Raw genomic sequence first — 18,631 nt, 5'->3', positions numbered from 1 at the left:
TGAAATTATGTAAGAAGGCATATATTTGTATAAATTAACACCCGCTGTGAAGTTTCTTTCTACTCAGGTATGCAGGCAGAAGTGCCCGCCCCATCATCCCTGAGTCCAAAGAAGAAGAGGACAAGTGATCAGCCACAACAGGAACACCGCCATCTTCACAATGTTCTTCAGAGTTGGAGAGAATATTGGAGTAATAAATTACAGTGTAAGGTGGAATGTGCTAAAATGCATTCTAAATGCAGTGCATTCGCCAGGGACACAAAGGATAGGAGTAAAGAAAAGTAGTAATGTTGTGCTTATATTATGTTTAGGTATTGATGATTAGTAATGAGTATATGCCAATACAGAAGGATAGTGTACATTGAACAACTGTGCTTCATATTATAATGTTTCAAGGATACAATGTGTACAGATTTAATCTGTGTTTTAATATATAGGTGCAATCTTTCAGGGTATTTGAAAATAGGTTTCAAGGTGTAGGGATTGGCACACAGGGGTGTGGAATTTAATGAAATATCTACTTGTTCATGGGGCAGGTTGCTTCTTAAATATACTTGTCCTGTAACAAAATACGCTTGTCCCTTTTGTGGCATGTAATGCAGCGACAAAATTATGGCAGCAATGCCATTATATAAGAGCTCTGAAATAGCCTCTCTGATTATGTTAGGACTCCTTCCATAGTAGGCTTTGAATACTAACAATTCACTTAAGTTGCCACATTTCCGCAGACCTACATACTGGGGCTGAAAGTAATGGTAAGCAACAGTTCTGGCTCACAAAAAAAAAAGTGGCTGAAGGAAAAGTGAACTTGCAATACCTCAGATTTTTACTTGAGCTATATAGTACACCTGCATATTTGCTCATGCTTAAATACAGTTCACAAATATTTTCTAGGAGTACTATTTCTTGGCCTACTTCTGTAGTCTTGTGAATTTACAAAAGTTGTATATGTGCACATACTCCAAGGACATGGGTGCACTTTATTTAATAATTAGGCCCCTAATTAGGTCTGGCGTTAACAATGACCTTTTATGTTTAGTAAAATGTTGTCTCTCCCTCCCTCTCTTGGCTAGCTTCACTGTGAGTGACTTCATTCTGTTCTTTCACAAGGAGCATATCGACACACAGTTGTTTTATCCCGTGCCAGGAACTACTGTGCAATGTGTGATTTGAGAGACCACAACAATTTCTGCTTTGCCAATGTTTGTTATAATGGTGAGGGCCCAGCAGCTCCCACACCAATGAGGTTTCACAAAAATATTACCAAAACAAGTTGTGCATTGACAAAGCCAAAAGGCTGACCAACAATTTTATTGGCTTTACCAATGCTTGTTTATTTTGATGTTGCAAAGAAATGGTATCTACCTTAATTCAGTAGTTTATCGAAATGTTTTTGCATTTTTTGTGTGAACATTTTTATTTTGAAAGCAAAGAATTATCAGTCTTTCAAGCTTCTGCAATCTAATTGGAGAGCCTTCTGAGAGCAGTATACATAGCCTCATATTGCTAAATATTTAAAAAGTGTGTACACATTTTTATACTCCAACCACTGTCAGTAGTGCAGTCTGAGCTTACAACATTTACTTAGAGTGCTCACCCTAATAATAAAGCCTTTGCATTAATGAACAAGAAATACAAGTTTGAACAGCATTAACACATGGATACAAATATTACCTTTATTGCAGACAATGCCTTTCCCTGATCCATAGTGTGGTATGTAAACTGATAGCCAAGGAGTTTGTGCTTTGATTACTAAAGGTGTTACTGTGACAGAAATTTTCATCTGTGTTTTTGATGTTGGGTTAAGCTATAGTATAATGTTTTAATTCCTCTTATGCTTTTGGAGATAATGAATTTCTTTTTAAAGTCTTGTACAGGGATGCCAATATAATTTGTGGGTTCTTTTCTTCATTTGGAGTTCCCTCCTTACCTCAGCTGGACAACACATGCAGCGTGCACCATTGGTAGCTCAACTATTGCAAGGCCTGTTGCTTCCAGTTTCAATTGTAGAATGTGCTGCACACACCTTCCGCAAGAACTGTGCATCAATTGGTAAAGAATGTATTGATGCAGATGTACAAAAAAGAATAGCATTAACTGATTATGAGTACACAGTGGTTCAAATTGCTTCTACTACACATGATATCATCATATAAATATAAAGGATGATGATATGTACTATGACACTAAGTATATTATTGAAAGGGCTGGGTGGAAGAAAAGGAAGAAGGGAACAGGGGACGATATATGCAAACAGAAAAGGGATAGGAATAGGCCTAAATGGAAATAAATGTTTACCAACGATAATGCTTGCTCCCATGGCCCGTCTTTTTCATGGTTCATCACTTGTACGACGTGATAGGAAGATCAGACTGTTTTCCTAAAGCTGTATTTCCACTGCCTCAGGCCACTTCATTTCCCCACATTAAATGGACTTCATCAACATACCCCCCTACTAAAACTACAAGTACGTGTTGGTTATTGTGTGCATGATCAGCAAATGGACTAAGGCATGCCAATTCAAGAACAGCAATGCACAAACGATGGCCAAATGCCTCCTGAAAGAGTTCATTCCGCGCTTTAGAGTACCTCTGCTTTTGGGTTCTGAAAATGGACCAGCGTTCATCTCACATGTGATTGAGGGGTTCTGCAAGGGGCAAGGGGCAAGGAGCCACACAGAAACTACATGTGTTCCACGGAAATTACCAAGTAGGAATGGTATCCCAAGCTCATCCTGAAGGGTTGCACGTGCTACACAGAAGAGAAAGGACGAGTGTGTAAGCGGGCCCCAAGGATACATCACCTAAAGAACGTCTGGAAACATCAACGCCCCAACCCCTCAGTCTACAAGTTGTGACAACAAGACATCTTTACCTTTTCATCACTTTGTTTTCTTCATATCGAATGTACCTAAGTAATAGAAGTGCTTGCAAACCTCTCAAATTACTTGAAGACAGGCACCAACGGTTACTTTTTCTGTTTACAGGTATCATCTCTGAGGCTCTACATTATTATTCAGCAGACTTTTTTGAACATAGTAAAAGTTCAGCAGAAGATAAGGCATTCTTCCAACTAGTCACACTAGCCACACGTACCAACAATTGGAACAATGCCTCAAGACTTGCGCACTATTATAATGACTTTTGTATCACATTGAATAAATTGCCATTGATAAAGACGGGACAGGGGGACAGTTGACAGAGCAGGATGTTATGCTTGCACACACCGGCCTACCGACAAAGAAAGCAGCATGTGTTACAATGTCATACCTGCCTCCAAATATGTGGGCTGTGTCCTAATGTACAATGTGCTCTTCAGTAAACACACCGAGTACGTAGCAGTTGCACCTCCTGAGAAATGCATAATTAGCAAAGGGAGAACAAGGATAGACCAGGGAATGTGAATAACTTGGTACTTATAGAAGTTGTAGAAGTAACAATAGGACTACACTAAATGCAGCCTGCTACCATTACCAAATACCTCAAAGACCTGAAAGGTATGCTGTAAGGATTTTGTTCAAGAATGAACAAGAGGAGGGAATGAGAGAGGGTCTATTTTTGCTCATAGGGTACCCCAGGCCCGTTCTGTCCACAACTGAGGTATGAGACCCTTGTCCTTGCCCTGGCAGCCTAATTTGTAGGCCGTGTTAAATTGACCAGAGGGTCCTGTGTTACTATATAACAAATACCCTAGGCCATCCTTGTCACTTAGCAAAGCCTGAACCCCTACGTAGGCCCTGACAGCCTGATCTGTAGGCCTTTTGTTAAGTTGACCAGAGTTCTGCACCCTTTTTTACTGAACATCAGGCCCTAGGCTTGTCTGACCAAAATCCCTGCCAGCCTCTCTCAGCGAGGCCTCCTGCTCCAAACTAAAGAACCCCCACCCTACTCTTGTGCGAAGTTCACTGTCTCAAAGTTCAACATCCCCCTGTTCTTTTGACATGCAGCAGACTGCATCCTGGGCCAGTACATACTTTTAGGGAAGTTGCCATCGCAGATGTGTCAAGCTGAGGCAGGAATGTGGCAAAACAGGACGTGCAGATTTATATATGTATATATAGAATCCCTTTACAATACACATTTTTCTGCTTGCCCTATCCAATTTACGACAAGCGCCTGGCCTAAGATATGAACTTTCACCTAGCTCACATGCCACAATTACTGGAAAAGGCGTCACCATGTATGGTAAAATGTGCGAACCATGCCATAAGTGACTAGGTAGACGTGGCATGAGATGACAATACCATAGGCACTTCTAACCGCCTTAAAGAGTATAAGAAGGGAGACCACAGCGATATCATTGGACTACCCCACCCTTCTGTTAGTAGATGGCAGGTGGGTGTGGGTGCTCCTCAAGAGCTCTTGTTTTTTGTTTTTAAGATACAATTTAACATTTACCAATATATTTACCGTATATGCTATGTATGCTATTTTGCTATGCTATTTTGTACCTAAATTGGTGTTTTCTTATTGAGCATTTCATACTTATATTACATTTGCAAAGTTGTTTTCTTTTAGGTTTTAGGTAGGTACGTGAGTATTCTCCGTATTTTAGATCAAGTGTGTTTTGCATTCTGAGAACATTTTCCTTGATGTAATTTATGTTTTTCATAATGCATTTATAAATGTGTCATTGAGGTTTTCTGAAGTGTCTCTCTCCAAACGAGTTCAATGCCTTCTGATTCATGCGAGGTCACTATATTTGTATTTTGTATTTTTATGCCTTATTATTTCTTGAAGTTGCATCTTCTTAATAAAGCTGTAGGGCTTTCAGCCTCGGTTTCCATGGCTCACATATCTGTTTCCTTCATTTTTATAGCGAGCGTTCCCAGACACCCTGGCTCAAATTAAGGTGCCCCTTTTGTCCCTAACTCACTCCCTCGATCATACTGTGAAGGTTCCCTGAGCCCTGTGCTAAGCCCCCTGCCCTCTTGACCCTTAATAAATCTCCCTCCAACAAATGCGGACACTAAAGCTCCATTGCAAATATGTAGAGCCTTATACAGCAACTGATTACTGGACAGCAGAAGTTAGAATGGGCACTCGAGAAACAGATGACGTCAGCCCAGGCCGACTGGGACATGTTCAAAGAATCCATGGGTCAGCAGGTGGAGTGTATCCAGAAGGTCGCAGTTGACGAACTGCAACTTGCAACCCATCCTGGTGTTCAGACCACTGACCCCAACATTGTCCTACAAAAGTATCTCCCTGGCGAGAACCGTGATGCCTTTCTAATGAACTTCGAGAGGGCAGCTCGTGCCTGTGGTTGACCCGAGGCCAAGTGGCCCTTCTATTTGGCCCCGCTATTAAGCGGAGAAGCACAGGCCGCATACCAGTTGGCCAATCCCTTAGGGAACACCCCCTACGCAGAGATCAAGGGGATAATCGTGGACCACTTGGGCATGGATCCCGAAGCCTATCATGTTTGGTTCCGGAAAGAAAGAGGGATGCCGGGAGACAACCCCAAGACATTATACTTCAAACTCAAAGCTGCTGCAGACAAGTGGCTTAAGCCTCACGAACACTACAAAGAAGAAATCATGGAGCTAATCTACTTGGAACAGTACTTGAAGTCACTGACCTTCTCCACGCAATGGTGGCTGAAACAACACTCTCATCTAACAGCAGAACAAGCTGTGGATATAGCCGCCACTTTTGCAAGGGCCCAACCCTGTTCAGTACCCACAGAAGGCGATAAGCTACGCACGGCCATACACCCCCATATAATTGAGAGAAGAGCTCCCAAACCCCTGCCAGAACCTCCCCATCCATGCTTTCGACCCAAGCCCCTAACCACCAAGGGTCCCCAGTGCTTTGATTGCAGGAAGTGGGCCCATATTGCTCGGTTCTGCCTCCATAAAAAAACAACGGAGGAGTCCATGAATGTTATCTGCATATCACGTTCCTCTCTTATACACTGAAGAGATGGGGCCTTCTTTCTGAGTAAGTGTGCAAGTGGAATGGAAAAGGGTAAAACCCCTGCTTGATTCAGGTTGCCGCCAGTCCATTATTCTTGGGTCCTTAACTCCTCTACTCTCTTGACAGAAGAACTTATACCCATAAGATGCGTTCATGGGGATGTCCACAGCTATCCTGTGGTACGACTTCCCATACAACTCCCGAATCAGAGAACCCTACAGGCTAGGTTTGGGGTGTTGCCCAACCTCCCAGAACAATTAATCATAGGTCTGGACAACCCATTGTTCCTGCACCTCATTAGTGACAACTTGCATCCCTTCAAACCTCATCCCCCAGAACACCCCGCCCTCCTAATCCAAGCCCCCTGGCTCTCTGACCGAAGCTTTAAATATTGCCAAGAGCATGATCCTACCCTTCAGAATGCTTGGGCCCATGCCCGACAGACTGCCATAACACAGCCTCCTGTTTACCCCCTTTTTCACATCAAGAACAATCTTCTTTATAGGACAGAAAATCCCAAGGCCCCCCTCAATTGCTGGTCCCTCAAGCCATTCAGGAGCAAATCTTGGTTTTTGCGAATACGCACTTACTTGCAGGACACCGAGGTGCCCAAAAGACTACACAGTTGGTCCTGCAACACTTTTATTGGCCAGGCATTTACTCACAGGTCACCAAGTACTGTCAGGAATGCGAGGTCTGCCAACGAAAGAATCCCTAGAGACCTCCTGCCATTCCTCTTCAGCCCCTCCTGATCTTCGGAAATCCTTTCGAACACGTCGGAATGGACCTCATAGGCCCCCAGAAAGGGCAACGAGTACGCCTTAGTCATATTGGACTATCTGACAAGTTACCCGAAGCCTTTCCCTTGCGGGTACCCATAATCACTAACATCAGTGAGAGACTCATTGAACTGTTTTCATGTGTCGGCTTTCCCAAAGAAATTCTCACAGACCAAGGGACTCCGTTTGTCTCACGGTTGATGTCCCAAATCTGTAAATCACTCAACATCTCCCACATTAGGACCTCGGTATATCATCCGCAAACCGATATAATGCCACTCTGAAACTGGCTCTTAATAAAATGCTCACCGTTGAGGGTAGAGACTGGGACATGCTCCTTCCCCTGGCCCTTTCTGTGATCCGAAATCAAGTACAACCCATTTTGGGTTGTTCACCCTTTGATCTTCTGTATGGGAGACATCCCAGGGACCTACTAGAAATCACCAAAGAGGCATGGGAACAGGAAAAACAAGAGGAGACACAGTCTTTTCTTGAATAAACCTCACCCTTACGCACCCACATACACCCGCTGATGCGAATCTAGAAAAAGCCCAAACCAAGCAACAGCTCTTTTATGAAAAGGGGAAGAGATGGTGACATCTGAAGGTCGGTGACTGGGTCCCGGTGCTCCTACCGTCCAGCCTACCGAAGGTCCACTCTGAGTGGAAAGGCTCCTTTCGTATCAGCAAAAAGATAGGACTTACCACCTACCTCACACAACTCACCAAAAAAAGGTCACAAATGTACCATATTAACCTCCTTAAAAAATGGTTGGGTCCCCTGCATCAGAGTATACATTTCATCGCCTTCTTGGGGGATCCTGACAACACTCTGGACCAGTTGATAATAAACAAAGCATTGTCCAACACTCACAAGGAGACCCTACACACTGCCCTTTTACCTTTTTTCTGCCTTGCTTTCCGACCTCCCCGGGAAAACAACCTTAGTGGAGCATTCCATCCCCACTCCTCTAGGGAAAACCGTTAAGCAAAGACCCTATCGAATACCAGCAGCCCAAGAGAAGCCATCAATAAAGAGGTTGAGAGCATGCTAGCAATGGGAGTAATAAGACCCTCCCAAAGCGAATGGGCGACCCCCATAGTCTTGGTGCCAAAACTCGATGGTTCAGTTAGATTTTGCATAGATCTCTGGGCCATTAACACGATTTCTAAGTTTGATGCCTATCCGCTACCTCGGGTCGACAAACTTATTGAAAAGCTTGGAGATGCACACTACATAATGACCCTAGATCTCACCAAAGGGTATTGGCAGGTGCCTGTCAAAGCCCAAGACCAGGAAAAGACCACATTTTCCATGGGTCTCTATGAGTTTACAGTCCTACCCTTTGGTCTCCATGGGAAGGTGCTTTCGGACCATCAGGGGTACTCGTCTGCTTACCTCGACGACATCGTTATCTATAGTCCCACCTGGGATTTACACTTACACCATTGTCAACAGGTATTCCATGCACTACAACAAGCAGGCCTTCATATCAATGCAAAAAAATCCCGGGATGGGTTCCAAAAAGTCAGTTACCCGGTTTATCTTTTGGGGAACAGGATCATTGAGCCACAACAAGAAAAAGGCAAAGCAATAATGAACACTCTCTTCCCTTCCACAAAGAAAGAGGTCAGGGACTTTCTCGGGCAACTGGGTTATTATAGGAGATTCATTGCCAAATACGCAGACATAGCAAGCCCCTTGACCGACCTCAAGACCCAAGTGAAAGTAAGGGACATTTTGGACCCTCCCACTCTGGCCATACAAGCATTCCAGGAACTAAAGACTGCCATCACCTCTGTCCCCGTACTCAGGTCCCCTGACTTCTCCAAACCATTCATCCTCCAAATAGACGCCTCCGAGAACGGCCTAGGAGCCGTATTATCCCAGGCCTCGCATGAGTGTATCGGTCATCCACTGCTATTTGTCAGTCATAAACTCTTTCCCCATGAGCAAAGGTACTCCATGATAGAAAAGGAATGTCTTGCCATCAAGTGGGCTGTGGACAAGCTCCGCTATTATCTGGAGGGCTCTCATTTCTATCTGTATACCGACCATGCCCCTTTACTCTGGATGAGCCGTAATAAGGGGAGCAATCCCAGAGTTTTGCGCTGGTTCCTCTCATTACAACCCTTTTCGTTTCAGGTCCGGCATCGTAAGGGTGCTGACAACCGGAAAGCTGGTTTTCTCTCCCGTGTTCCCCTGTTCCCTGAGCGGGAACACTCTGGGGTGGGGATGTGTCGGGAAGTGTTACCTTATGACTTGCCCAGAGAGGATGATGCCGACTTATTTCCCTCTTACCTCTCTTCCATCCGTTACATTCAGTCCGCCTCTGATTTCAACCTACACTATGCCTTTAAGGGCTTGGAGATTCAGGACTCCTCCCCACCCATGTTCCCTGGTCACAGGCACCAATGAGCAGGGAGGATGAAACGCGATGGGAAATGAAGGCGAGGCCATTGGAAGAAGGCGGCGCATAAGAGCCCAGCTGTATCAGTGGAGCGGACTCGGAGGTGCCCCGCTGTCTCCTTGCTGAAGCCTCGGATGTCGAACCCCTGCTATGAAGAGCAGAAACCATGGAAACTCCGGAGAGCAGCCGTACCGTTGACAAGAGTGAGCCAGACCCAATTTGGCACCACGACCACGCCAGCCACATTCGAGGAGGAGTGCGGCTACAAGAGGTACGTGAGCGACTCCGTGCCATTTTTGGGAAGGGTAACCGAGTTGGGAAGCCTGCTGGGGGTGTAACGGGAGGGCCGTAGAATAACCAGGAACACTGTGGGATGGAAGCTGTACATTGGTGCATAAAGCGCCGCACGCGAATCACCGGTGACGGTTTGAGGTGTTCTGTTCCCCCTACACCACCCCTTCCCTGAGCATATCTGTCCAGAATCAGACACCACCTGACAGATATTTCTTAATTTTATTTACTCTCCCAAACCCCCATTGCTGCACCGGCGAATGCGATGATCCAAAGAAGGCTCTTCAGGCCGTGGACGGTTGCCGACTCATGCTGTGCTTCTCCGCACCGGAATTTATTGACTGATTAGACTATTTACAGGTCCCTGCAGTCTCTTTGGATTGAGGTACTGCGTACTCATGCCCTTTTAGGATTTACGCCCAGCTTATCCCATATTTTGTATCACTCTTGTAGCACCCTGAGTGGACTTCTCTTCTTCTGACGCTTGGACCCGGTGCACAGATTTAGCAGTTTTTATCGTTACAGAAGCCCTTTCTTTATGGCTCACTCCATCTATTATATCCAGTAAACGATGGCTGTTTTGCAGCCTGCATGGGTGCCAACCTGACGATACTGCAGGATATTTTATTCTTCTCATCAAGTCCTTATGCCATTACCTGGATACCTATTACGTTACACTTTAATTGAGCCCCTTGGACCACATATCCGGTGGACTTTACATGACACACAGATGGCTTGTTGCTACTGAATTTACTTTGATTTCTACGCCCTGAAGAAGGAATTGTTCATGTACTTCAGTGTTCCGAAATGCGAGTCGGCGTTTTTCTCTGTTGGTTTATTCTCATTCGCAACCCATTGCATAATCACTGTATTATATTTTAGAATTTATGTATTTGTTGTTGTTTATTATTGTCTTATTGTTTGAATTTGTCTTGTCTTGTTTTCTGGTCAGTTTTTATTTCATGATTGTTACGTTATGTTGTGTGTTGGATTATTATGTTTAGTGGGCTCTTCTTCTTTTATTAATGATTTGCTACTATTCACATGAATGTATAGGTTTATATGTGATATGAAGTAATTAATTTATATGTATGTTGTATAAATAAATATATATATTTTTGAAAATAAAATTTGCAAATGACATGTTTGTGGGACAACTATATGTTTATCTTGGATGAATTACCAGACATTTAAATCCTAAGGGGGAAAAAATTTTTTTTTTCCTTGTGGTATTTTCCCTGCTCTCTTCTCACTATATTGAGATTTCAGGGACCCTTTGTTGTGTTTTCTTGTATAGCCGTGTTGGGAAGCCTGCTGGGGGTGTAACGGGAGGGCCGTAGAATACCCAGGAAAACTGTCGGCTGGAAGCTGTACATTTGTGCATAAAGCGCCGCACGCGAATCACCGGTGATGGTTTGAGGTGTTCTGTTCCCCCTACACTACCCCTTCCCTGAGCATATCTGTCCAGAATCAGACACCACCTGACAGACATTTCTTTATTTTGTTCACTCTCCCTAACTCCCATTTCTGCACCGGCGAATGTGATAATCAGAAGAAGGGGCATCGTGTACGGACGCTGAGGGAAGCAGACTACACGCATACTCCTTAAAAGACTGTAAAAGACTTACTGTCCTTGGCAATAAAGCCTCTTGCAAATGCTACCTCTCTTGCCCCTTATTGTGTGCCGCGCCACAGGCCCAAAACGTATTGAGGAGACATCAAAATTACCTATCACAAAACAACCTGGTTTTGCAAGGGGGTCACCTGGGTTTTTGGCCCCGGGCTCGGTGGCCATTTTAGGGAAACTGCCAAACCCACAAATTTCTGAAAACTAGACACCCGAGGGAGGTGAGCGAGGTATGGCTTACGTGGATCCCCAAATGTTTTCCTACCCAGAATGCCCTGTAAACCTCAAATTTAGCTGAAAAAAACATATTTTCCACATATTTTTGTGTGGAATCACCATGCCGGCACAAATGTCCTACCCCACAGCATTTCCCTCAGTCTCCCGAGTAAAATGATACCTCACTTGTGAGGGTGGGGCAAGGGCCTGTGACTGGGAAGAGCCCAAAACATTAGGATTAAGGGTATAGCACCGAGAGCTCTAAATTTTATTTTTAATACGTTTTTAGCCAATTCTGCATTGGACACCCACACAAGTGAGGTATCATTTTACTTGGGACACTAAGGAGAATGCTGTGGGGTAGGACATTTGTGCTGGCACTGTGATGCCATACAAAAATATGTGCAAAATGTGTTTTTTTCAGCTAAATTTGAGGTTTGCTGGGGATTCTGGGTAGGGAAACGTTGCGGGATCCATGCGAGCCATACCTCATTGGACTCCCCAGGGTGTCTAGTGCTCAGAACTGTGTGGTTTTGGTAGGTTTCCCTAGATGGTGGCGAGCCCAGGGTCAAAAAACAAGGTGCCCCCCCAAAACCAGGTAGTTTTGTTATAGGTAATTTTGAAGTCTCCACAGTTCGATTTGGGCCATTTCCTGTTGCAGCCACTATGCCTACCCACACAAGTGAGGTACCATTTTTATTGTGAGACCTGAGGGAACGCTGGTGGTAGGAAACTTGTGTCAGCCTGGTTATCCTACAACTTTCCCACGCAGAAATGTGAGAAAAAAATAATAATTTTTTCAACAAAAGCTGAGGTTTGCAGGGGATTCTGGGTAGGGAAATGTTGGAGGACCCCCGCAAGCAATACCTGGCTAGATTCCCCTGGGTGTCTTTTCAGAAATGTGTGGGTTTGGTACATTTTCTTAGATGGCCGCCGAGCCATGGCCAAAAACTCATGGGACCCCCCTTGCAAAACCAGGTTGTTTTGTGATAGATAATTTTGATGTCACCTCAATAGGTTTTGGGCCCTTGCCTGTCGCGGGTACTAGCCCAACCCACACAAGTGAGGTACCATTTTTTTTTAAGACTTTGGGGAATGCGGGGTGGGTGGGATTTAAGCAGATTCCTGAACTTTCCACCACATAAATGTGGGTATAATATGTTTTTTTTACAAAGTTTGAGGTTTGCAAGGGATTCTGGGTAAAAGAATCTGGTGGGAGCCAGACAAGTCACCCCATCATAAATTCCCCTCGGTGTCCAGTTTTCAAAAATGTATAGGTTTGCTAGGTTTCCCTAGGTGCCGGCAGAGCTAGGGTTCAAAGCTATAGCTAGGCACTTTGCCAAAAAAGGGTCAGTTTTCACTGTAGAAATGTGGTCTGTCCATGTTTTGGGCCATTTCCTGTCATGGGCACTAGGCCTACCCACACAAGTGAGGTACCATTTTTCTCAGAAGACTTTGGGGAATGCGGGGTGGTTGGAATTTTGTGGATCCAAGCAGATTCCAGAACTTTCCACCACAGAAATGTGGGGAAAATGTGTTTTTTTTTTACAAAGTTAGAGGTTTGCAAAGGATTCTGGGTAACAGAACCTGGTGGGAGCCAGACAAGTCACCCCATCCTGGATTTTCCCTAGGTGCCAGCAAATGTGGTGTGTCCACGTTGCATTTTGGGCCGTTTCCTGTCGCGGGCACTAGGCCTACCTACACAAGTGAGATACCATTTTTCTCGGAAGACGTTGGGGAATGCGGGGTGGGTGGAATTTTGTAGATCCACGCAGATTCCTGAACTTTTCACCACAGAAATGTGAGAAAAATGTGGGTTTTTTAAACAATTTTTGAGGGTTGCAAGGGATTCTGGGTAGCAGAACCTGGTAAAAGCAAGACAAGTCACCCCATCCTGGATTCCCCTGGGTGTCTAGTTTTAAAAAATGTATAGGTTTGCTAGGTTTATCTAGGTGCCGGCAGAGCTTGGGTTCAAAATCTACAGCTAGGCACTTTGCAAAAAAAAGGGTCAGTTTCCACTGTAAAAATAAAGTGTGTCCACATTGCGCTTTGAGCCATTTCCTGTTGCGGGCACTAGGCCTGCGCACACAAGTGAGGTACCATTTTTATCGGGAGACTAAGGGCAACACAGAATTGTAGAGCAACTGTTATTACCTATTGACTTTCGAAGCATTTCTGCCTTCCAAATGAAAGACAATGTGTAAAAAAGAAGTAACTTTGAAAAATGTCCTATAATTCTCATGCTAGTATGGGCACTCACAATTTCGGAATTGTGCAAATATCTACTGTTTCTAAACTGTATATTTTGTTCTAATTTCAGAAATACATATGTGTCTTTCATACCCATTTTTCCATGTATATATTTTCCCAAATTAATTGCTATATACCCGGTACATAATAAAAATCCATTGCAAGACGCTGCTCAGTTATTGCCTCTGGGTTCGTCGGGTTCTTGGTGAACCTACAAGTCCAATAGATCCCCACAACCAGAAATGTCCAGCAGATGTAACAGTATATTGCTTTGAAACAGCTGTCATAAATTAGAAGAAGTTACAGGTTGAACAGTTTGGCACAAATGGCTGTTTTTTTCAAACTAATTTTCAATTTTTCCCCTATTCAACTGCTAGTTTCTATAAAGAAACATTGAAGGATCTACACAAATGACCCCTTACTGAATTCCGAATTTTGTCTACTGTTCTAAAATGTATAGCTTTCCAGGATCCAGTATTGCTTTCATACCCATTTCTACCATTAACTGGAAAAAGGTTGAATGCACATAAAATAGCTAAAATAGGCTATGTCCCAGTAAAATGCCAAAACTGTGTAAAAACTTTTGGTTTTCTGACAAAAGTCTGCTTGTCCCTAAAAGCTGGGAAAATTATGATTTCAGCTCCACATACCCTTTGCTGATACCATTTCCAGGGGAAAAACCAGACACTTTCATTTGCAGCATTTTTTCCCCATTTTATCCCAATAAAACAATTTAGCTGTATTTTTGCTAATTTCTGGGTCCCCTCGAGATGAATCCACAAACCCTGGGTACCTTTAGAATCCCTGTGACGTTGGAAGAAAAGAACGCAAATTTGGTGTGGATACCTTATGTGGTCAAAAGGTTACAAGAGCCTATGCGGGAACCCCCAAATAGCCAAAGAAAGGATTAGCACGGGGGAGGCCTAGCAGCAAAGGGGTTAAATACATATTTAAAAAAGTATTTTACCCAGTGGTGTATCAAGACCTTTTGTCACCTGTGGCAGTACCTGAGTTTGCCACCCCCCCTCGCTACATAACTGCTTTTACCACATTGATGCCATCCTCCCTGCTTTTTGTGGCCTGGAATCGTCCAAATTGCCCCAATTATGCTACCAGTCGGTAGTGGAAGCTGCAGGTGCCTCCTGAGCAGTACCTTGGGCCCTGGTACTTGTTTAATTATAAATTAAGCACTGTTTCCCACATGTTAAGAAATTTCTCTTTCAAGTTCGTAGATTAGAAAGCATTTTGAGGAATGTGTCCTACCTAGTGCCTGAAGCACGGATATAGCTCTTCAGCTTAATAACTTGTTATATGAATCACTGGAGTCAGAAAAGATATTAGAATCAGCTTAATGTAAGTCACATTAAAACTAATTTGGCTCAAAATGTGTAGGAAAAGGTAGAGATTTTTTTCCTTCAAGGACAGTTAATGTATAAAAAAATTAACATGTCATACATATCTTCTTTCTGCCCATCACTGTTTGTTTTAAAAAAAACATATCATAAGATGGTAAAGCAGTTTTTATTTACTCTTATTAGTTAAACTGCAGCTGCAATTACCAGCTGTTTCCTGCCTTTTACCTCAACTAAAGACTTTACACAAGTTGCCTGCAATAAGGATATTAGAGACAGGCTTTTATTAAAGCATTGCAGGCAACCATGTATTATATATAGAATTATTGGAGCCGACGTACATAACATGGCTTCTCCTCCCTGCTCCAAGGTAAAAAACAAAACAAAAAAAACATGGCCTCCTGCCACTCACACCCACCACTCTGTGTGCCATTCATTTCCGCCTCTCCAGTAGCCTGCTCTCCATCACTGCACTGACAGTCTCTCAAGGATGCAGGACACAGCAACATTGAATTCCTTTGTGATGTAGCAACAGTGGTTAACAAGTTCTGTTCACACTAGTGGCTCTCAGTGGATACAATGTGAATCAACTTTATATATGGTATGATAATGGAAATTTCTATAATCCACCATGCCTGCGCGTCTAGTCCCACCCAACCAAGGCTTGATGTCCCTCTCATTTCTGTGTGTCTCTATCGCTGAACCTAGAGAACAGGAAATAGTGGTAGCATTTCAAGCATCCTGACTGGATCAACAATCTCATAATTTCACCCAGCCTGCTGATAATAAGAAACCGGATATACTGGAGACAATCAAACAAGTGTCCTCTCCGGAAATACAGAAATCTCTCTCCCTCCAACGTGTCTCTATTTTGCAGCCACAGTAAAGCAAGACTTTGAAAACCCCCAAACAACATTTTGTAAACCGAATTCAAATAATACTGCTTCATCAGGAGTGTGTTTTCATACCTTTCTATAAATTGGTCGAATATTTTGCCTCGGAGACTATCAGATATTTCTTCAATATATGGCTAAAAAGAAAAAAAAGCAGTATTAACAGTTTGCAAAATGAATTAATATTCATTAACCAAATATGATCATTTATATCCTTTCTCTTATCACTGTATCAAATGAATTGCTTAAAGGAAAGTCCTGAACAACCAGCAGGGTGGGGCTACATTATATATATTTTTCTAAACCCCTGACATTTACCAACAAATGGAAACTTGACACTATTGCAACATTTATGTTATGCTAAGGTCTTTCTATCGCAAATTCACACAAGGTCATTTTAGGATTGAGGAACATTTAAAGCAACAATTAAAGACATTGATCAATTTAGTGAGTAAGTAAATCATTTTTGAGTGTTCTTCGGAACTGGTATGGTATATTTTTTGAATTGGCAGAGAGATTGAATTCCACTAACATATTTACTACTATAATGGAGATCACCCTTAGGAATGATCTCCTCTGAACTGCAAATTCATCCTTTCAGATCACAGGAGACTGGGTAGCACATCATGCATCAGTTCAAGTCAAGTATAAAGTTCTTATGAGTCTGACACAGACCCATAAAAAATATAATTAATATATTGGAATAACGAGAAAACTCCATACAGTTCATTATAACCCTTCACAATTAAACCATTAAGTACAATTTAACAGCATTATATCCTCAAAAATGTATAATCAAAACCGAAATTCATTCAACGTATTGAAGCGCATATCAATCAGATTGATTAATTTTATACGTCAGCAGCCATCACTAAGAACCCCCCAACAGCTTTACTAAACCATGGAAAGAGGTAATATGTGTAATAAAGTATCCCTTTCGTACATTGTAAGGATATTGCAAGTCACAGAGGAGTTCCATGACCATACAGAGAAATTAGACCAAAGACCGAGTTTCTTTATATGGTAATGGCATGCCAAGGTGACTAGCAGTGTCGGTATAGTGTACAACAGTGGACACTCTTTTCTTTATAATACATTGTTACACCACTGCCCTGCCCACAAACTACTTATAGACTTGGTATGGAGCTCTTTCATATGAAAGAGATAGGATGTTTGTAAACAAGAATACAACTAGATTATCTAGTGAAAAATAAAAGACATCAAAAACAGATATTTGTTGCAAATAGATATTAAGGTCAGTTTATTACAACTCAGATAAACAAAAATAATCTTTGGTTCAGAATGTGTAGAAACATAGTTTGAAAAGATGTCACAAAGCCGGAGACCACAAGTTTAAAAAAGTTGCCAGGCCCGTTGGTATCAGAAGCATTAAATATTTGATATAATAATTCGCTGAAATGGAGGGGGAGATTTGGGTTTAACAATTGATTGTATTTCAATAGACATTCTCGCCACCTGCAATTCAAAGGTTTCACAAACTGAAGTGTTTATTGTAACAATAGCGCTTTGAGTCTACTTAGCTTATTGAAATCCGTTTTCAGGGTTGGAATGGAAGGCCACAACTAACTACCTACACTCCCATGTGAAGGGGAAACAGGACGTTGTTGCAATAAGTAACTAACTGGCAAACAAACACCATATACAGGATTCCCACCCGCAGACCGCAACAGTCCCGATTACTAAGAATGATATAGCTTCAATTGAAAAGCAATGTGAGAGTAGGAATAATCGTGGGAACCAGTGTTTCTTTTAAATGACAAGCCAGGTTAGGGGCAGAAACATTACAAGCGGCATGTATTTTAACTTGTTAACACACAATGGAATGAATGGCAGTGGAATCGCACCCTACCCCTGTTAGAAATACTTCTCTCTCAGCTCATTCACAATGATATGTAAAGGGCAGGGTCCATAACTCATGCATGTAACTGCTCCAAAGGGGTTCACATCTACCTACTGGGAAATGTTTCATGCAGGCAGTGAAATGAAACATCGAGATGGGCAATAAGATAACTCTGTGTATTAACCAAATCGCGGACTGAGTCTCCGCTACAGTGGAGGAAAGTTGATCAAGTTTTTCTATATGGAGCATAGTGTAACTAGCGTCTTTCATGGGCATTAATTGCTGTTTGCGTGTTAAATTAAAGGGTAAAAACAATGCACTACAATTTAGGTAATGCCAAGAAATGCACCCATTTTTAAGTATTTGCAGTGTTCAACCCACTTGCATAACTGATGTAACTTGATTCTGACCATGATACAATGTAGACACTTCATTTTGTACAATATCAATTACAGAAGACACAATATTATCTAAACTATACAAGATGATAATGTATTAATGTTGTCGTCGACCACCGCAAGCACTTTTCTAAATTATCCTGATCAATTTGGCATAAACATACTGCAGCCTTCATTTGCAACAATTTTCAAAATTAATTATAGGCAACATAAACAAATTGTTTTGAATGAAGGCTTTTGGACCCCAAAGGAAGTCTGATAGGTTTATGTCATCCGATAGGAGAGAAAGATGTTGTTTTACGGCAGCCATTGTGGAATGTTCTAACCATAGTTGACATAATTTACCTACGGAATTGGTAGTAACAGTTTTGGAATGTGGTGTTTGTGGATAAGGTGGATTAGGTCGATTTAATTTGAACCCAGAGGTAGTATTAATGAAATGAGAATGACAACAATTTGTGAATGTTGGCCATAATGCCCACCCAGTTGGAATTATCATAGAAAAAATTACATGTAACATTTCTTATCATACTATTTAGTTGATTTTCCGTATATTTGTATAAAACTGCCAATCATCAAAAAGGGTTAAAGATGGAATAGTAGGAGTATTCAATTCCTTAATCTTAGCTAACCCCA

At 42.5% G+C, this 18,631-nt stretch overlaps 1 protein-coding gene across 1 annotated transcript in view; it reads right to left on the bottom strand.

The window, feature by feature from the left end:
* Positions 1–18,631, bottom strand: part of GRK3 (G protein-coupled receptor kinase 3) — a 1,147,860-nt gene that overhangs the window by 501,501 nt on the left and 627,728 nt on the right. Inside the window, exon 6 of the mRNA XM_085636358.1 lies at positions 15,812–15,873. Coding sequence (XP_085492484.1) covers positions 15,812–15,873 — 62 coding nt within the window. The remainder of the gene's footprint in view (positions 1–15,811; positions 15,874–18,631) is intronic.

Source organism: Triturus cristatus, chromosome 11, assembly GCF_964204655.1.
Source record: "Triturus cristatus chromosome 11, aTriCri1.1, whole genome shotgun sequence".
Lineage (NCBI taxonomy): Eukaryota > Metazoa > Chordata > Amphibia > Caudata > Salamandridae > Triturus > Triturus cristatus.
This window is presented reverse-complemented; position numbering and strand designations above follow the sequence as displayed.